Genomic DNA, 21,674 nt, shown 5'->3' on the forward strand with positions numbered 1-21,674 from the left:
GCTGTTGGCCATTGTGATGAAACTTTGTTGGTCTTAGCTGGGAAACTGATCTTTACAGTAACTCCTTTCTTTTTAGGGTGTTCCTTCTAAAAAGGAAGTAAAGCAACATCTGAGAGTTATGGGATATGGGACATTCAGTAGAGTTCTAATCTTGTCAGGGAAACAAATGGAATTTACACGTTCATAGGGTGCCTCTTTGTCAGGCATGTTGAGTTGTAGAACAGCAGTGGCCTGAGGTTTCCTATATCAACCCTCTAGTGGTAGAGCCCATAACAGTCTATCACCTGCCCTTTAGTGTGATAGAACTTGGCAGCTTGTATTTATTGGGCTAAAATGACATTACTCCTCTTCCAGCGTGGATTGGTGGCTGCTTATAGTGGAGACAGTGATAATGAAGAGGATTTCTTGGAAAGGCTGGAAAATGAAGAAGAAAAACTAACAGACTGGAAAAAAATGGCCTGTTTGTTATGTAGAAGACAGTTCCCAAATAAAGAAGCTCTAGTCAGGCACCAACAGCTCTCTGATCTTCATAAGGTAATCAACTTCTTCAAACAATAAATTCAATATTGCAGAATTTTATAGTTGCCACCCAAAATAACTGAATATCAGCTTGTTCTCTTGGCTTGGCGCGGGGGCGGAAACATGGAAAGTGGTCAAGAGGATTCTAGACAAGTGGAGAGTTTCTCTTTTCCCTCTGTAGTTCAAACCTTGTCGTCTTAATTATAGTTACTTATATCTCACCTACTAAGTAATACTAAACTCCATTTTAAAAAGCACAATAAGCAATATCAACATAAAAAATGTTAGTATTTTTTCCACAGGGTAGTTGATGATAGAATGGCCCTGGCTTTGCGGGGTGGGGGGCAGTAGTGAGCTGGAGCGCACTCTTAATATTACTATGCCTGTCTATGTCTTCTGTTGGGATACTTCCCACAGGGTTGTATCCCACATGATTGGGGGGGGGCACAAATTTTGTCTGTCTTTTTAGATACACAAAATAGTATGTGGCATTGAGCTCACTTGCAGTGTTTTATTACTTATGGATATTGCTTGTTAGGAATAAAACCGTGAGGTAGTCTTAAATCAGATTTTTTTTTTTAAAAAAAAATAGCTTCCTGTGCCAGTCTCAATTATTCAATTTTGATTGTTTTTTCCTATAAAGCAAAACATGGACATCTACAGGAGATCGAGACTATCAGAGCAAGAGCTAGAAGCCTTGGAAATGCGTGAGAGAGAGGTAAGTGGTATGTAAACAAGACAATAGATTTTGAGGTGTTCATTCAGCCCCCAGGCAACATTCCACAAGCATTCTGTTGCGATCCCCAAGATTTGGGTTAATTCTATTGCTTTCAAAAAGAAATTGGAATGATAGAAATGCAAACTATGGTTCTCAAACACGAAATAAGTAAAAGATGGGAAGTCCTGGATTGAAACTTGGTAGTTGAAAAAAGCTCAAGGGGAAGGAATATATCTTGCCAACCCCCTAACATTTAGGAGCTTCCAGTGTCCTAGTTTTCTGCAACACAGAAAAAAATACATCTTGTTCACATGTGTCTTTTGGGGTGGGGAATAAAGATTTTAGATCAACTAGTTATGCAGCCAAAATCTGCAGAATGATTGCCATTCATGTACTTTATGTATTAACTGTTGCAATCTGGTTCAGAACTTTTTGTTGTGCCCCCTTTATTTTGTCAACGTTAAAAATGGGCAACAATTCTTAATTCTGAAAATAATTGAATCCAGTAGCAATAGAGTGGGATCAGTCTGTATGATGTGCACCCGTTCTTTCTCTTTTTCTCCACTGTTTGGATATTGTACTTGACTCTCTTGCGTTCTATGCTGCCTACATCAATAGATGCCACATTGTTTTGCTACTTAGAAGCAGAAGGGTACTAGAGTATGTGCTGGGGTTGACAATGAGTTCAGAAGTTGATGAAATTGATATAATTTCAGATGAAATACAGAGACAGAGCAGCTGAAAGACGTGAGAAATATGGCATACCAGAGCCACCAGAGCCAAAGCGGAAAAAAGTGTTTGATGCAGGCACTGTGTATGTATTTCAAATATTTTACCATTTTACATTTAAATTAAATTCTCTAAATTTTCCTTAGTTTAACTGTGTGTTTGTTTTTTAGGAATTATGAACAGCCCACAAAAGATGGCATTGACCATAGTAATATTGGCAACAAAATGCTTCAAGCTATGGGCTGGAGGGAAGGTTCAGGATTAGGAAGGAAATGTCAAGGTATCACAGCCCCCATTGAGGTAAGCAGGGAGGAGTTGTATATGGTTGTCATCCTAGATAGTTGAAAAGTGGTTTAAAAATCTGAATTACACTTAAGTACACAATCTTAAACATGCCCACGCTTCAATCTCTCTTGAATGGAGGAGAGATGCTCAGAACAAGTGTGGCAGTGACAGATTTAGGTGACTTTTTCCCATTGGGGGACACACTTGCTCACACCATTTTGTGCTCCTGTTTCTTTCTGCTTTTATGGATGTGACAACCATTTTGTGTTAACCACGGCAGACGTTTTCTGAATAACACTCATGGCACTTTTCAAATGTGCCCACTGGCCCAAAAAAAGGTTGCTGAATTGGGACAGCATACCTGAGGAATATTTTGGGGGGGGGTGTGGATCATACTTGCTTGGCTAAAAATTGAGTTTAAATTATTTTTCAGAGGTGGGGTGTTGTTCACCCATTGAGACTTGTGATGAATGAAACGTAACTTCTGTGGTCATGTTTGTTTTGCTGCTGCTAAAATACCTGTGTTTCTTTGCAGGCTCAAGTGAGAATGAGGGGAGCTGGGCTAGGAGCAAAAGGTAGTTCTTACGGTGTCTCTACAGCAGACTCTTACAAAGATGCAGTACGGAAAGCTATGTTTGCTCGATTCACTGAAATGGAATAAGCACTGTCCATCTTGGAAGCAGAAAAGCATGAAACATCTCACCCTATTTCCCCCCAAACAGACTGTTAAAAACCTTATGACCTTGGAGGCATTGCAGTTACTTTAGTTATGGCTTGAGGTTAACTACTTCTAGTTTCAGGATTTCCATAAATTCCAGCGTGTAATGCTTCTCTTTGTGGATCATAAAACACAAAACACCACAGCTTCATGTTGGACGAACCATAACTAGATTAAAAGGGGGTGCTGGATCTTTATACATTTTTGTATATAGTGTAAATTTATGTGTCATGCTATTAAATTTGTGTAGTCAAAAACCCACACCTGTCCTGTGGAGCAGTTGAGGAAGTGTTAATGTGATTTTACACTGTTATATCTGCCTACTTTGTACTGTTTCTCATTTTTGGCAAAACTTTCCTGTATATTTTGTAAGATATTTCTTTGTATAGTTTTTTCTCTCTGAAGATTTTGATTATAGATGCCAGTCCAGGCTTCTTTCAAGAAGAAATAAAGCCTAAACCAAATTTTGTTTCTTAGCGGGGAAAGTTGATTTATGGAAAAGAATAAGTGACTATGTCTAACTACCTGTTTGCTGATGATAACAAATAGATAAAATACCTTTGGTCCTGCTCTGAAGTATTCAGAAAAGGATCTGTATGTACCCAAAAAATGGCACCTACTGCCCTGGTTCCCATGACACCAGCAATCCTGTTGACAACACTAACCAAGTTATTTGAGCTCTTATCACATAATTGGGGTTGTGTTACGGGAATATATCCATTTGGGGATTAACAAATAGGAAAGATTTAGGAAGACTGCAAGTGTGCCAGCAGAACTCCAGGAAAAGAAATGGGTCAGGATCCTATGCCCAAGCAACTATATAGCCAGTCCCCTACTGCCACATCAATTTCCTTTCCTTCCTAGTATGGGATAGTGGTTTCTCCTACCTTCTCTGCTCCTGTTGGATGGTTTTTCGCTTTCTTTGCTTTATTCTCACCTCTTGTTTCTCTGGATTGTCTCTCTTGGTTCTGTTTCTCCACTTCTGGTGGCTTTGGCAAGAAAGCATTCCTCCTGAATAAAGATACAAGCAAGTGTAAAGTGCATTGGAGAGTTATTAAACTGAATGCTAGAGCTGCAGTAGTGCAGTTCACTTCAACAGGGGATTCCCTAGCCCCTGAGCATGGCTAAGAGCTTTATTCAGTTGCTGTCCGTAGAATCCGTAATGCATTCTTTAGGGAGCCAGCACAAATAGGCTGGCTACAGATACAGTAGTCAATTTGGACTTCAGCAAAGGGCATAATTGCTCCGCTTCTTAAGTGAGTAGTTGGTGTTGTCTTGGATGGGGGAACTACTGGCGTATCCCTCTAAATGCCACTAGAAGGCTTCTACATGGCATTTTGCCTAGTGAGGTTCCCTCCAGGTGTATCCTTGCAGAGAAGCACAAGCCAGAGTGCAGCAGGCAGCTAGCTGCCAGTCTTTTCTCTATTCCCTACTTTCCTTCCCATGGAGATGGAACTGCTTGGCCTTTGTATGATAGCTATCTTCAAAGGACTCTCACATGGAGGATGGAGCAAGCTTGTTTTCTCCTTCAGAAACTAGAGAGTCTGAACCAATGCATTCAAGTTTCAAAACACGAAACCCTGTAGGAATTACCTTTCTGTGAGAGCTGTTTAACAGACATGAGAGGTGGTGTTCTCCCATTGGAGGCTTTTAAGCAGAGGTTGGATGGCCACCTGTCATGTAGGATTTCGTTGAGATTCCTGCATTGCGGGGGGCTGGATTAGATGACCCTCTGGGCCCCTTCCAACTGATTTATAATCTGAATTGAAGTAGTGCCCTAAACCAAGTTCTACCTACATACCTTAAAGAGTAGGTCCTGCCGCATCAGAGTCAGATTGTCAATCCCGGTTCCAATTCAACCTCACCCATCCCAGTGATGACATCCTTTAGTCGGTGGCTCAAGCAGCCTGTCTCAGGAAGGGAGAGGTTGCAGGAAGCCAGGGGAGTAGAGTGCTCTTGTGCTCAGGTCCTGCTTGCAGGTTTCCTACAGACATCTCATCAGCCACACAGAACAGGATGCTGCTCCAGATCAGCCATTGGCATGATCCAGCAGACTTCTAGTGTTACGAGATTCACTTCTGAAGAGGATTTCCAAAACAGAGGCCTGTCTTAGCAGGTCCTGGTAGGGTCAGTTGATTCAGAATGGAGCTGTCGGAAGCAATGGCACAGCAGCAAGTAGCTGGAGCTCCATGGCTTCCTTCTGGCCCATGGGTTTTGCAGGCCACCTGTTCCTGAATCTCATGTTTGCCCATGTGGATAACATCCATCAGGGCATATTGGGGGAGGAGAGAAGAGAACTGGGTCTCAATTTTTTGCACAGGAAGCAATACGAACATAAAGTGGACCCTTGCTGGATCAGACCACAGTCCTGGAGCAGGACTGTGGTCTGATCCAGCAAGGGTCCACTTTATGTTCTTACAGGAGCAGACCTTGTTTTGCACACCAACAGAAGTTCCTGGAGAGTTCAGAGGCAGTCCCACATACAGCACCTTGCAGTAATCTAAAAGGGAGGTTACTAAGGCATGGATTATTCTAGCTAGGTTACATGTGAGGGCAGGGGCAAAGTTCTCATTATCAACCTAAACTGCTAAAAAGTACTCTGTGCTAGTACCTTGGGGTGGTACTACTCACTGAGTACACAAAACGGGGGTCAGCTCCTCTTTCCAGTTTTGGGCATATATTATTTGGGTAGCTGTGGTTGCATACATGTGTTTTTGTTTTTTGTTTGTCTTTCGGCACCTCTTCAAGTACACCTAAAAGAAAAGCTGGGGTTTTAAAAAACATTTTAAAACATATTAAAAACATATTTTAAACATATTTTTTCCAATTCATTATAAATCATTTCCCAGAAGGCTTTTGCAACCTTACAAGATCATCACATATGAAAAAGTTTCTTTCTCTTTACATTTCCAACATATATTGGATTCAGACTTACACGTTTTTGCCAGCTTGCTAGGCGTCAAATACCATCTATACATCACCATGTAGTTTTAAAGTGTAGCATGCTGTAAATTTTAAATCTTTCCAAATTCTTTCCCATGCTGCCATATCAATATTATAACCTATATCCATTGCCCAGTGTATCATTGATGATTTGACCATTGCATCCTTCCATTTCACATTCTAATAATAATTTATACATTTTAGACATTATCTTTTGATTATTCTAATTGGGAGGTTTGAGTTGTAAAGACATTTTTTTATCTATCTAAAATATCTCATTTAATTGGCGATATTGTGGTCAACTTAATATTCCACTTATTTCTTCAAACTTTTTTAGTTTAACCTCCCCTTCCACCTCTATTAGCAACTCCCTATATGTTACCCAGTCCACTTCCATATTCTTTTTCTCCCACCGCTATGGCTTCTACTGGTGAGTGCCACATTGCTGTTTTCTTTTCCAGCAAGTTTTTTATATTTATCCCATACTCTATATAATTTTTTTACTAATTAGATGGTTGGTGAAACCCAGCACTTTTTTTCTGGGGGTACACAGGGGTACACATAACCCTAAACATTTTGTGAATCTAAGTTTGGCCTCATTGGGCATTTCAATATGAGTAGGAAAATGAGAATACCCTAAACATTTTTTTTAGAAAAAAAAAGCACTGGTGAAATCTTTGTGTTCCAGTTTTCCCATGCCATAAATATGCATACCTGCCAAATTTCTTATGTCCTTCAAGATCCAAAACCTGCATATTCTTCAATAAAAACCGCTCCTTTAACCAGCAAAGACAGGATGCCTCAGTATAGTCTTAAGTCTGGCAGCAAGAAGCCACCTCTTTCTTTTGCATCAATTAAAATTTTATATTTTATTCTTGGTTTCTTCCCTTGCCAGATAATTTTTATTATGTTTCTTTGCCATTCCTTGAAGCATCCTGCATTACCAATCACTGGAGCTGTCTGAAATAAAGTCATCCTCGGCAGAACATTCATTTTTATGACTAAAACCCTTCCCAATAAAGTTTCATTCTTCCCCATATTTCTAACTTTTTCTTGATTTCTCTCCATGTTTTAACATAATTACCTTGAAACAAATTTGATTTCCTTGCTGTTAGCCATACCCCCAAATATTTTACTTTTTCCTCTATCAACAGACCTGTTTTTCCCTCTAGTTCTTTTTTCCTTCATGTGTTTCACTAACATTTTGGTTTACTCTTGTTCATCCCACTAACAGTATCTGTTTGCTTCTCATGATGTATCTATAATTCACCCTCTCAAACATTTCTCCTGTATGAATATCCCTTCCACCTAATAAAATGTACAATGTGACGTATGCAGACCACATATGATAAAAGGGTCTACATGGTGGTTGGGAAGATTACATATACAGTGGTACTTACATATACAGGTTACATGCGCTTCAGGTTACATACGCTTCAGGTTACAGACTCCGCTAACCCAGAAATGGTACCTCGGGTTAAGAACTTTGCTTCAGGATGAGAACAGAAATCGTGCTCTGGCGGCATGGCAGCAGCAGGAGGCCCCATTAGCTAAAGTGGTGCTTCAGATTAAGAACAGTTTCAGGTTAAGAACAGACCTCTGGAACGAATTAAGTACTTAACCCGAGGTACCACTGTATATGGAATAAAAATCTACACCCACAACCCACCACCACCATTGCTGCACCCAATAATAAGCTCTGCTGTTTGTGGATGTGTTCCCCTTCTCTTGGTTAATAATATCATTCTGTGAGTGATTTGTTTACGCATCCAGGAGCACATGTTTATCTTAACTTTTCTGTTCCTGTTTTTCAAATAGCCACGAATTTCATTTCCATCTGGGTGTGTCCCAAATGCCTATCTATGGAATCACGACAAGGCAGGGTAGAATAGCGCTTGGCACAGAATCGTCGTCTGCACTACTGCGTAATCCCCACTAGGCGACAGCAGATTCCCAAGAATGACAGTCCCTCCTTACCCCTGCTACACAGCGCTTTCTCATGTGGCTTGCTCAGAAAAGATGCATTTGTCTTTACCAACCAATAAACTTGCAACCAATAACAGATACTGCATCCATGAGCTTAAATATAGCTTTATCCATGGTAGCAGATCCACAATAGCCATTGAACATAAGCCCCACTCCTCCAACCCAAGTGGCACTTTAAAGGACCTAAAGTCTATCATCTTCTCTCACTAACTTTTGGGAACCTCACTTCCACAGAAAGTACGGGTGTGTGCATGTGTGTGCCAGTGTATGGGAGGAGAGGGAAATTATTTCAACTTACTGTGATAGAATGCTATGATTCTATTTGATATATTTGTGTGTCACTGCTGGCAGAGGAGGGACAGCAAAACCCTTGGACCCAATTGTTTTAAGATTAGATTATGTTGACTTCAGACGCCCTGTGATGATTCCACTAAAGCAAAAGGGCTGCAAGCTCTGGTAGGGATTGTGGGCTCTTGTCCACAATATCCTTTATTTTCTTCTTTGGGATGCAGCCGTAGCAGATGTCCAATGTCTTCTCCACCTGCCACTAGTCAGTGAAGGGCTCACAAATCTCTTGCTGTACCACAATGCTCTGTTACATATTGCAGAAGGAGATCCTGGCAGGCTGGATAGAAGGACAGACAAGGGAAGAGTTTCCCAAATGACATGGGCCCGAGCACTAGATGGGGTTTATACGCTTGTGTTGACTCTCTATTGGGCATCCAACTGATAACATCATGAATTGCTACTCCCTGCCATGCCCTGGACAGCGCTGGCATATGCTCTGCCACTGTTCCAGTATGAGCACCAGTGGTGCGGTTGGTTAAGTTGCCACTGCAACCAGGACTGGCTGGCTCAGATTGAGCAATTAGGCAAATATCTGCTCCCAAAAAAAGGACCTGAGGTGACATGCTAGACTCATGTTTCTCTTGGTGAGAAACTGTTGGCACAGAAAGGGCAGGTGTACTTCAAAGACTACATGGAGACTGTGGCAGTGGTGTGCTTCCAAGCCATTGCTGGAACCAACGATGTGGTGGAGTTCTCAGAGGTCACCGCCAGAGGAATACCAGTCGAGCACAGAATCATCTCCAGAGACAGGATCCGAGGCTCAATGGGCCATTCGGCAGGAGCATCTGCCAAGACTTCCTTCTCCAAATGATGCTGTAAGCCTCGGGGAGTGATTGCAACGTGCTGCTTAGTGGATTTTAAACAGCACCGGCAAGAATCCATGTTCTGCTCCTTGCCAAGACAAATCAAAAACCAATTGTGCCCATCAGTGGTAGGGACCACAGTGCTGTTTAACAGATGACTGCTGCACCATCAGTATGCAGAAAAACTAAGGGGAAGGGGAACAAATCAGGAAAACCATGAATTATAGCCAAACCGCACAAAGAATCCAGGAAAAAGAACAAGGGAGATCCCTAACAGAGAAAAACTAAATTCTAAATCTCACTGTGAAAATATATATTTTAAAAAAAAATCCTGAGCTGCTCTCTTGACAGAAAAGATCTGAATGGGTGGCCATCCCACAATTTTCAAGGCTTGCACAGGCAGGAGGGAGGGGGAAAGAGAGGGAGAGAGGGAGAGAGAAATTTTCCTCTCAGGAGGAAGTTCAGAGCACGAGCTCCCTGATCACAGCTGCAGAATGCTCCTTGAGAGGGCTCTGAACAGAGCCTGTGTGTGTGACTGCACAGGAAAGGGGGTCTCCTGGAGGGGACATAGGAAACTGTCTTACAGTGAGTAAGTGGCTAATGACCAGCATGCTCAGTACTGTCTACACAAGAGTTTCCCTCCAGATGTTGTTGGACTTCAGCTCCATCAGCCCCAGCAAGCACTGCCAACACTCAAGGATGATGGGAGCACTGGCGGAGGAAGTAGGGGGCAGGGGGAGTGCACTGTCACTGGCAGTGCGATCCCGGTGGGGTGCCATCGTGGCTGCCTCCCCACGCACTGGGTGCCACGCCCCCGCAGACGGTGCACCATGGCCCTAGGAGGCGTGCCATGCCCCCAGGGCATGCGCCAGCTCTCCGCCCCCTGGTGCCGGAGCATGAAGCTCTGCCACTGGATGGGAGTTGTAGTCTATCCCCCCTACCCCTGATCTACAACTGACAGTGGGCTTCCAGGGTTTCAGACAGGAGTCTTTCAAAGCCGTAGCTGGAAATGCCATGGACTGAACCTCAGAGCATCTGTGTGCGAAACAAGTGCGCTTACAATTGGACATTTCCCCAGGGTCTTATTACTAAAGGAAAAGTCTGCAAAAGTCCTGAGAAATTGCCACTGAACAACAACTGGTCCATATAGTCCCAGGCCCCTTTCAGATTGTTGCCATTTGCAGGTAAGATTTAATGGCATACCAGCAAAATCAGGTTGCACTATTAAGGTGGATTTGGTGTTCTTGCAAACCCACTGGGGGCGCGGGGAATCCACACACCCTTGCCCATGAATTATTTTGTGGCAAGGAAAATGCACTGGATACGACATTGCCTAACCTTCCCGCTAACAAATCAGAATGACTATTCATAAGCAGTCAGCGTCGTATAATCTCCACACAAATTTTGTGCTAACAAATCAGTATAAACAGGTTGTCTGGAAGTGAGTTCAGTGAATAGTCTTAGGCTGAGGAATGATTGCTGAACATCTTAGGCAACAGCGTGTGCATATAGCCTCAGTGAATAATCTTAGGTTGAGAGACAAGGGACCCTGATGAGTTTAAATCTTACTTCTACTCATGTAAAAGTTTCTCTCTCTCTCTGTGGGTACAGAGCGCAACCTAATTGTATGGGCTACAGTGAAAAGATAGAGAAAAGTCACTTCAGAGTCTAGTCTCCAACCCAGGGATGGTAAGATATTACAGTAAGGTTACCATATTTTTTTCAATGAATCCAGGGACACTTTTCAACTTTAGTAGGAATGATAGGATTTTGTCAGGGGACTGATTTGTAAATCCAGGGACTGTCCCCGGGAAACGGGGATGTTTGGTAACCTTATATTACAGCAAACAAGCTAGTCACATTGTTAAATACTTTCCACCTTCTTATAGTTTATTTTCTTACATCATGGGTAAACATCTTCAGAAATAGATGAAGTAAACTAATGTATATTTTGGAAGCTAAATTCATAAGCTTATCCTTGTGTTTGTACACTCAGTTTGAAAGTTTCCATTTCACTAAAAGCTGACCTTCAGTCTGCCACAGTTTGAAGTTCTAAAATATCAAGTTATGGAAGATTTGAATCTTCTAAAATGCCAGTGCCTGCAGCATTTCAAAGCCTTTGATTTTACCATCTTTAAAAGCTAAACTGTATTTGCAAATGATAAAATCAATTGTTAAGTTGTTGGCATCCATCTGTCTCAGGAGACAATGGTGGAGTACACTTTCGGGGGGCGAAGTCAAACTGTTGGAAGGTTGCAGCACTTGCCGTGGCTGTGGAGACCAATATGGGAGAGAGATGTTTTGTTGCAGCTGGGGCAGATGAAGGCATCCAGTTTTGCTGCTTCAGGTGCAACACGACATTCCTTCTCTCTGTGCTCCTCCCAACAGTCATTCTTCCTCTGGTCACTGCTATGGATACACAACCTGTCTCCAGGCACTGTGGTCATCTGCAGCCCGCATGACAGGGTTGGTGTTGCCAGCTTTCAAGTCATGTTTGCAGATACCCAAATCAAATAGAAAATTTAATTCAATGAATTCAATTCAGCCAAAATTAAGGACAAAAGACCTATTGGCTGACACATCTCTTTGTCATGGGAATCTACTTGATGTCGTATTTCATGTGTTGTGATGTATGTCTGTAGCAGAAGCTGGGTTCATACTCTGGGTCTGCGGCTACTCTTAGAATTCATTTTCTCTCTAAAGTAAGCAATCAGTAAGAAAAGTCTCCTCTTTCCTGGTTCTACTGAAATACTAATGAAATATCCTTGACACACCAATAGCAGAATTAAGTCAAACTAGTTTCCTCACTGGAAGGGGAAAAACGGGGGTGGGGCCACTGCCTGTATCTTTGCAACATAGTCCACAAACATGTAAAAGGGAAAATATTTGCCATTAACTTCAAGAAAATGTTTGACTTCATCTGGCGTCCAGGGTTGGTGTTGAAGCAAAAACATATGATCTAACTAAATCTGTGCACAGATCCATCAAATGAAGGATGTGTACTGAAAACAAATTAGAGACTTCAGACAAGCGGGGTGTAAACAAGAGAGCCATTCTCAGCTCAAACTTCTTCTTTACTAAACACATCGATAATTTCCCAGCCATCTTGAGCTACTCATCAAGCTCAGGAAGACGAGACGAAACAGCCACCTACACGCTATCATGACGTTACCAGCAATTGCTACAATCTCATCACACATAGAGCTCCAAATGCATCTGATGGAAAACTAGTCCAAACCTCAGCAAAGTAAAGTTCCACTCCAAAGAAGTGGAGATTGAACACATCTTAAATTATACATACCTGGGTCTCATAATTAATGCATTAGGGCACTATCAGAAAGTCTGGGGGGGGGAGTGGGGGGGAGAGTCTATGGTGTGTTTTGTGCTGCCCCCCCCCCTTTTTACACAACATTGAATATAATCCTTCTGTTTATCATCGTTGACAGCTGTGAAAAGCAGGGAAATGTGCAGGGGGGGAATTCAAAAGAATTCCATATTCTTTTGATTTGCAACGAATTCCCCTGCTACCTGGGAGCTCCAGCAACAACTGACAAGAGAGGGAAAGGTGGATGCTTTTCATTGCTTCTTATCCTAGCCATCAAAACTTTCCACTTTCTGGCAATTCCTCAATCAAACTAAGACACTCCTCTGCACAGAACTCACGCCAAACATTTAACTTAATAGCTGACAAAAGCGGTTGTCTGTCAATCATGCAAAAAGATTCAAGCAGCTTGATCAAGAGTTAAAAGCTGCCACTTGCTGCGGAGATAATGGACAAATGCTATCATAGTGTCTCTTGCACTGCTACAGATTGCTGCATTCGATCAGCAACCCTCATGGCAACTACCAGTTGTGCCAACAAATGCAGTTTCGTGCCCACTAGTATGCACATTTGTGAGATTTAGCCAAAAGTGGGAGCCTGCTATGATGTGTAACCAACCACGTGTTAAGCTGGTCATCCGTATGTTCTTGCCAAGTGGCCTGGGCACTGTGTTCCCCAAGGTAGAAGCCCCCCTGCTCCAAAATGGGTTGAAATACAGACCCTACCCATGCGGTTCCTTCTCACTGAATTGTCAACCAGCCAGGAAAGAGGGTGACTCAGCTGGTTTGTTTGGTTTTTTAACCAAAATAAAATGAAATGAAAAAATGAAAACTGTGTTGTCTCAAACCAAAACGGGTATGTTCTTGGGAATTTGCATCTCCAGCATGGAGGAAATGCTGGGAACTTGCACACCCTGTCCCGCCTCCAGCGAGGTAACAATGGAAACTTCTCTTAGTGGTCTTGTGGCTCTGCTCTTGGTAGAATGGGGCAATAAAAGAAGATAGTTCTTTCTGCCTGGGCAGTAGCAGCAGCAGCACCCCCTTCAGGAAGCATCTGGTCCTGCAGCTTCTGCAGCACCCCCACTGGCAGAGAGCCAGGCACACAGTAAGTGCTTTGATTCTCTTGGTGATTGTTTCTAACTGGAGGGAAATAATTTCACGGCGAGAGTTTCCCAGCATGGAGATTTAGCCGGTCGATAAAATGCATTTCCTCATCTCACTCTCTCTTTAGGTCTATTGATCTTGCTCAAAAATACCTTCCTCCTGGCAAGGGGAGATGAGTCAGACCTTGAACTTTCCTTCTTTAAAGTAAAGAGAGAAGAAAGGGAAAACAAAGAGAAAGGACTAATGCAGGCAGTTTTCTCCATCTCCAAGCAGGCTGCTCCAATCAAAGAGCAATTCGTAACATTTCTAATATTAAATGTGCGAGGAGAGAGAGGAGAGTTGAAATGAGAGCTCTGACGCAGAATGTCACCCAGGTCACCACAATGGTCTCGTTCTTAATGATCTGCTTGCCCCATGAACAAGTCTGGGCAATCGCTGATAGTGTTCTGAACGAAGACTGACAACTCTTTTAAAAGTCTGGATGTTCTATTGTTTGTTGGGTGTGGTGAAATGGGGGCCATCCCTCCCACACATTGGAAGCTTCCCCAGTTAGAGAGGGGAAGAGGAAAGTGGGGATTGTGTCAATCAAAGCAAATAGTCCCAAGGGCAGAACTGGTGTCTGGAATCTTTGGGGCATCCAACTCGGGGCAAAATTGCATGATATGACGGAGAAGAAGAAGAAGAGTTTGGATTTGATATCCCACTTTATCACTACTCAAAGGAGTCTCAAAGCGGCTAACATTCTCCTTTCCCTTCCTCCCCCACAACAAACACTCTGTGAGGTGAGTGGGGCTGAGAGACTTCAGAGAAGTGTGACTAGCCCAAGGTCACCCAGCAGCTGCATGTGGAGGAGAAGACGCGAAACCTGGTTCCCCGTATGATCTGCCGCTCTTAACCACTACACCACACTGGCTCTCGGAGATGTCTGCATGCATCTTTGCTTGCATTAAAAGTTTAAAAATAGCCGTTGGGGAGGAGTATGTGGGATCCTAACAGGGCTTAACACTTTCCGTGTGTGTGTGTGTGTGTGTGTGTGTGTGTGTGTGTGTGTGTGTTTTCCTCTCAGTCTATGCACTCCTTCAAGGGAAACATGAGCAGGAGGAAACATCCACCCCAATAGGTTGTTGGACAGACTTGCTGTGAGACCTCTTCCACACTTGTCCACACCAACATTATGTGTCAGTGGCTAGGGGGACCTATCTCCAGGGCATTGCCTCTCACCAATTCCTGGGAAATGCCAGAGGCTGCCTCCTTTGCCAAAGTTCAGTTCCTGAGCTAGGATGTGACAACGGACAGCTGTGGCAAAGCGTTTATATGAGATGATGAGTTTGCAACTGGCTATTATATGTACATGGCTGTATTTCTTTGGAATTGCAAAGCATTTAAGTCAGAAATTTAAAGAAGTGCAGTTATTGAAGAATAGGACAAAGGAAATACTAAGATTGGGAGGAAGCAGATAATGGTTTCAGAGAAACCACGTGCAACTGATTAGGTGGCTTCTGCTATGAAAAGCTTTAACAAACCAATGCTGCTTTCATATTCACTTGGAGCCAAGGTGCATGGACAGTGTCATCACAAAATTTAGTCACTGGGTAGCACTGGACTTCATTGTGTTTGGGTGGAGCCAGAAGTTTCCTGTTGCTCTTAATAGAGACAATAAATGTCTTGTCTAGCTTTCTGACTGGTGGGCCCTCTTAAGAGGACGGCAAGTCTAGTCTTTCCTGGATTGTGTTCTTGCTTCAAAGGGATTTCACAATTGATTGACTAAGAAAGGTTTTCAGTATTCCCAGTCACCCAAGGAAGGAGTTATCTAGAGTGCCAAACTGTTTTAAAAGGCCCATTGTCCTTTTCGGGGGGGGGCACCCCATTTTGAGTACTGCTTTGATTGGTGTCGATGATTTGTGAAAGGCCACGTTTCTGTGACAGGCCACCCAGAATATATAGATGCTCACAAAATTATCTGCCACCAAATTTTGCCCCAGATTGTGTGGTTCTTAATTACCCATTTTTGTTTACGCAGTAGCACTAGTGGGTTAGTTATATTCACCATTTTCCAGATCGAATTCCCGGACTCTGAAGATTGCTGGGCCTGCACAGTTTAATCTTGCTGCAGCTTTCAATTCCTTCATGTATTTCTCATTCTGCGTATCATGTGCATGAGGAAATGTGTGTGCTGAAACACTGTGCTCACTTCTTGGAGAATATATTTTGTATACCTGAACACAAAGTGTTCACTCCTGTTTTGTTTCTTCATGGGTGTGCAGGCTGTCCCGTCTGAAATCCTTTGGGGATCTCACAACAGGAAACTCAAGCAGTTCTAGCATTTTAAAATTGCTTGGGAATACCTAAAACCTTAACCATTTGGAATCAACTGAAATTATTTAATCCATAAACTTTTGTCACCAGAAGTAATCTGCTGCATCTGCCATGTGAAGGAAGATCAGATCTGGTTGGGGATAGATCTACAGCTGATTAGCAAAGGCAATCAAGTTCAGTGTTAGAAAGTTCTCTCTCTCTCTCTCTCTCTCTCTCTCTCTGTGTGTGTGTGTGTGTGTGTGAGAGAGAGAGAGAGAGAGAGAGAGAGAGAGAACTTTCTAACACTGAACTTGATAACTTTTCTGCCTAGTATTGGACTATGATGCATTCATTATAATGCAGCAGAAAGTCTTAGGGCTTGTACAAAGGGTGGGGGTAGAGGAATGCATGTTTATTTCTGTTAATACTCTCCCTGGCAGACCCAATTGCGGCCCTTGTTTTTCTTGCAATGAGTCAACCTACTAGTTGAAGGACTTAGCTGATATTAGGACTTTTCAAATAAATAAAAAAACCCCAAACAAATAAAGGCGCCTGCTAAAACCCTAAAATAAAGTTGCCAGAAAGGAAAAAAACAACATCATGTGCAGCTGAAGTGTGAAGGTTTATTGTGATGCTGTTGCAGGCAACTATTGGGTAGTCCTTGTGACATCACTGCTTACAAGTAGCGCACATGCCACCCCTCATCACAGGTGGAGTGTTAGAACTATTTTTAATCTGCTTTACATTTTATTCTTACTTCAGTGAGTTCGTGTTTCAATGAGAGCCCTTAGCTGCTTAGACAGATGAGCACTCATAGCCCCTTAAAAAGAAAAAAAGAGCATGAAATTTTCTGCTCCCACACAATACTCCTACACAATACAAACAGCACTGCAATTCGGGGACGGGGGGAGAGAGAGAGAGATTGTGCAATCGCACAGGTACAGCAGCACACAGAGAGGGGGAGAAACCTACTGGAAAATCTCCAGATGAAGTAGATGGCAATTATGCCCCATTGAAACCACACTTTTCAGTGCTCACAAACTTCAGCTGGATTTATTTATACATTATGCATGTCGCTTTCTCTAGGATTGTGCCCACATGAATTCATCCTCAGTGAAGCATGCTTTCTACCCCCAGCTGGGACCAGCTATGGTGAGAACAAGCCAAGATAAGAGCCATACCACCTGAGGTGCAGAATATCCGCTGAGAATAACCCGGGGCAACCTCCAGAGGCTCTTGGTGTTTTGCAGGAGGGATTTAATTGAATACCTGAACTTTGGGCTTATGCATGTAGGGACCTTTCCAGGCCTCCTTTCTTTGGTGCATCCAAAATGATTTGTGCTCATGTAGCTATACATCAAACTCTCCCGAGATTTGTTCTCCTACTTTGTTTGTGCTGAAGTGTTGTTCCAGACAGCAATTGCTGTTGTTGTCCATTTCTGAACTGCTTGCTAGGAACAGTAAACCCTAGTATACCATTTCCTTGGCCCAAAATCAGGTGCAAGCTCTCCCAGGCAGCTCTTAAGACAGAGGGATTTCCTGGCGGTGGTGATGGAAGTTCTGTGGACCATTGGCCACCTCCACCCTATCCCCGCAGCCTGTGTTTGGTGCTGCAGTAAGCATCTGGGTGGGCACAGCTGGATTAGATCGACTCCTCCCAGGCTCCCCCTCCCCAGGTCTCAGAAATGAGACAATGTGATAACACTGGGGGAGCATTGCAGAGCAACAGATAAATCGGAATGATGTGTGGACAGTCCATTATAAATCCACTTCTAGTGCACTATTGCTGCATCAATGATACGTGAAAAAAATACACCTGCAAAAAACCATCGGTCTGGAGGGACCCTAGGTAAAAGCATTCTGTTACCTGGCACAACAAATTGCCCCTGGGTTACAGAGACCCACCTGGCCTAACGGAGCAGTCAGGCATTTAGTGTCACCAGGTCCCATGCTCTGGAATACCCTTCCAGTAGAGATTAGGTAGGCAATCTCACTGTTACATTCCAGGCATGTCTTGACCCTTTATGCTGACCTGCCTATTCGTTTTAATTTTCGTAAGATTAGCTTGTGTTAATGACTGTTTTGTATTGTTTTTATGTTTGATTTTTATTGTCTTCGTATATATCTTTGTACACCATCTTGATAGTTTGCATGAGACACGGCATATAGTTTTATAAATTATAAAATTAAATAAAAACATCTTAAAAGAAGAAGAGGGTGGACTTTTTTGTGGTTCAGAAAGTGACAGGGAAATGCATTGTAAAGTGTGGGGTGAATGAATGAATGAGGGGAAGATGCATTAACTTCCTGTGAGTGAATCGGTATGACTAATGTTCATGGTGCTATAACTGCCTTGCAAACAATCACAACAAATGCTCAAGAAAGATTGGATATAATGTAACCTCCAAGTAAGCTTTGTGCAATCAGATCAGCACAAATGCTCAATAGATGGGGGTCATCGGGGCAGCAGGTGGGGGCTGGTCAGGGCCAGGTTTAGGTTTGATGAAGCCCTAAGCTACTGAAGGTAATGGGGTCCTTTATACGTCCAGCTGTCCTTTGTCAACAACAAATTGTCGCTGTTTTTTGTGTTGAGTATATGATATATGGTAATTTATAGGCCCATTACTTACATCATAGGAGCCTACACAACACAAAACACTGTTGCTGTATGTAGGTTTTATTTTGTTTTTCATCTTTTATTTTGGAAATGTACATCCAGTTGTTTTTTCCCTTTAATTTTTTTGGGGAGCCCTCAAGAGAGTGGGGTCCTAAGCTATAGCTTGTTTAGCTTATATGTAAATATGGCACTGGGGCTGGTCCAACCTCTTGTGCAACACAAACTAATAGCTTGAATTGCAGAGGGGATTACCTTTTATGATGTTTTCAGAAGGCAATGGGAAAGGCATAATTGTCTAAAACTTGAGGTGGAGCTTGTGGATTTTGTTAAGCTTCTGCTAAATGTTAACCCCCCCCCCAAACCCCACAGTGACCTCCACAGAAACCTCCAGCTAATTCTATTTTCTGTATATAAAAACCACTTTCTCTCTTTCTAGAAGTAAAGAAAACAAAGACAGTTTCCTTGTCAATCCTGTCATCACTCTAACCCGGTGTTTACTTCATGTGGAACAGGAGGTGGGAACTGAGTTGTCCTTTACCCATCCTGGGCAATTGAGAATGCTAGTTTCTAGACCCTGGACTAGTATCCATGGATTTCTGTAAGCTGCAAGAGCTGGCAAGAGAACAGAAGCCTGCCTTTGCCGAGTCCAATTCTCCATGTTCTAGCCACTAATCTCTACCCCCTCCTCACCAGGAGACGAAAATAGGCTTCAGGAGTTCCGAGTCCTCATTCCCTTGTTTATAACAGCTTGGCTCTCCTTCCTTCCTCTGCAGCTCCCACTCCGTAACTATTACTTCTGCCTTGGGGAGGGCGGGGGGAGTCAAACAGAATTACAAAGTGCTGGCACAGTCTACACTCGCTCCACCTGGATCAATAGATTCTTTGAAGTTACAGCAACACATCGCTCCAGCTCACTGCAAAGTTGTGGCTCGAGTCGAAAAGCGCCTTAGGCCCTGGCTTCTCAAAGAGAATTACAAAAGGCAGTACCTGCACTTGCTTGGAACATCACAAGCCTCGTGACTGACAGCAGAGAGCCTTGAAATTGGGATGTAGCAACCTTTTCCCACCCCTAAACTTCATCTTCAGTGTTTGTGGTAACAAATCCTAAAGGGCTGGCTTCTTAACTTCCCTCCACAACCACAAAGGGGCTCAAGGCATCTGGTTTTAATAAAAGGAGAGGCTGTTGCAAATCATGTGATTTCTCACACCGGAGCTCTAAAAACACACACAAATGCCCCATCAAACAGGGCAAATAATACTGAAATGGGCCTGCCAATTTCTCCTCTGCACATTTTGATGTTGAATATTCCTCAGACTTGAAATATCAAACCCAACCTTCTGATATTAGCTGTGTATAGTTACCAAATGTGATACTTGATTCCAGTATTTAATGCCTAATGGATTACTTAGGGGAGCATTCAACAGGTGATTGTCCTTAACCCCTGGCCTACCTGGCAGCAAGTCATTCCACCAATCCCCTTTTCTAGGGTCAATCCAAATCTCCAGTGTCCAAACCAAAGCAAAGTCCTGCAGAGATCCTGTACCATCCAAGCTGAGGTCCATCAACATGGGCAGTTGAGCAGACACAGCACAGTTTGTACTTTACATGCTGATTGCAGTATCTGGCTTGATGAGGCATGTGACCCTCACCTGTTCCAAGCCTATTCCAACTGATGAATAACACAGCTCCTCCCAGAGCTAGCGAGCCCCACCTGGCCAGCTAGTGAGCTGGGCTGTGGGCCCTTGCCTGCCTCAGCCTCCTGGAGTGCCACTCCTGCTGCTCCCTATGCCTCAGAGCCCACTGTGTTCGTGGAGACTGGGGCCCCTCTGGCTCTGGCGATGGGTCCTGCTGCTCTGGTTCCTGTGCATTGACTTCCATGCCTTCACCATTCTTCATCACTCTGTGAGTACTTACTTACTTACTTACTTACGATCCCATCCCCTGCTTGCCCTGGTGTGCTACACCCCTCGCTGAGATCCTCTTCCTCCTCTTCCTCCTCCCCGTAGTCCTGACGGCAATATGCAATGGTATATAGTTGTGGCTTTGGAGGAGTTCCCCAGACATGCTGTTTATTGTGCACTTGTGGTGATTTGCGCTCACGATGCTGTTGGGGTGGTTATATGTGATCCAGTTTTTGGCACTGTTTGCTCCTGCAAAAGGTTTCAGGCAGACATCTTGCTTCCTTGCCGATCAATCCATGTTCTGTAGCTTCCTGCTGAGTGAAATCCTTTAAGTTTCCATACCACAAAGTTCCAGGGGGCGTGGCACTCCTACAGAGCAAGATGGCACTAATGAGGTAGCATAGGGGAAGCATTCCAGAACCACTAATAAAGCTAAATGATGTATAAATCCACCACCCACGCACAATTGTTGCGTCAATGATGTGTTGCAAAATAAATGAGGAAGGAAGGAAACAAGGAAAGAGCCCATGATTTCATTCACAGAGGGGGAAACGCAATGGATAGTCAACAAAACCACACTACCAACCACACTACCAACAAGCAAAATGTAAGCAATGGAATTTGAGAAAACCACCTTGAAGGAAAGTCTAGATTTCTACAAGTATGCAAAGGTCAAACTACACATTACATTGATCACATGGTTGGTGTTAAAGTGCAGGGTTTTTCTTTCACAAATAGCAGCTGTGGGGGTGCTTATCCAGAACTGGACCAGGAGTGGGGTGGGGTATGAATGAGAGTCCCCCCTGCAGCAGGTGCAGTTTCCCCTTCTCAGTCTGGATGAGGAACACAGTCTAATTTGATTTGAAGGAAAAAGCATGAACATCTGGGCAAACCACATTGTTGACATAACATATAGTTTGGCCCTAAGACTGTAAATAACATTTGTGCATTAGGATGAAAACCTTAAAACGACTGCCATGATGACTAAGAGGGAACAAGTTGTCGAAAGCTCTTTATCTGTAAAAGTCACTGTTAGTTCAGAACTCATGTTTCATTTTCTCAGCAAACATTCGTTACACGTATTTTTTTGTTTTGTTTTTGAGTGGGGGGGCACGTTTTTGCTCGGCTAGTAGTAATAAGTGGAGGCAACTCTGCAGGTTTGTCCCGTACACGAGTTCAAATTTAGAACTCAATCTTCCCTTGAAGTCTTAACCTTTAGAACGCTACAGCAGAGCGGGAGGGAGACCTTTGATCTAACGCTGCAGACATGAGGAGTCTATTATTGTAACAGTGGCCTTTGTGCTTGCGATGCCTAAGGTTAGAAGAGTGGGAGGATGCTGCTGCTGCTGCTGCTGCTGCTCGTGAAACAAGGGCTTTGAACAAGGG

General features: G+C 43.3%; 1 protein-coding gene and 1 long non-coding RNA gene across 2 annotated transcripts in view; one reads left to right on the plus strand and one right to left on the minus strand.

Moving 5' to 3' along the window:
• RBM5 (RNA binding motif protein 5) overlaps positions 1–3,433 on the plus strand; it is a 20,560-nt gene extending 17,127 nt beyond the window's left edge. Inside the window, exons 21-25 of the mRNA XM_080996411.1 lie at positions 355–534; positions 1,163–1,237; positions 1,954–2,051; positions 2,137–2,266; positions 2,787–3,433. Coding sequence (XP_080852537.1) covers positions 355–534; positions 1,163–1,237; positions 1,954–2,051; positions 2,137–2,266; positions 2,787–2,912 — 609 coding nt within the window. The 3' untranslated portion in view covers positions 2,913–3,433. The remainder of the gene's footprint in view (positions 1–354; positions 535–1,162; positions 1,238–1,953; positions 2,052–2,136; positions 2,267–2,786) is intronic.
• On the minus strand, positions 3,370–19,998 carry LOC308472051. The gene is made up of 2 exons (XR_013983273.1): positions 19,838–19,998; positions 3,370–3,980 (listed from the first exon to the last, which is right to left on the minus strand). It is a non-coding gene; the product is annotated as an uncharacterized lncRNA (long non-coding RNA).
• Between the last annotated feature and the right edge of the window lie 1,676 nt (positions 19,999–21,674).

This window comes from Podarcis pityusensis (assembly GCF_964106645.2).
Source record: "Podarcis pityusensis genome assembly, chromosome: 2".
NCBI lineage: Eukaryota > Metazoa > Chordata > Lepidosauria > Squamata > Lacertidae > Podarcis > Podarcis pityusensis.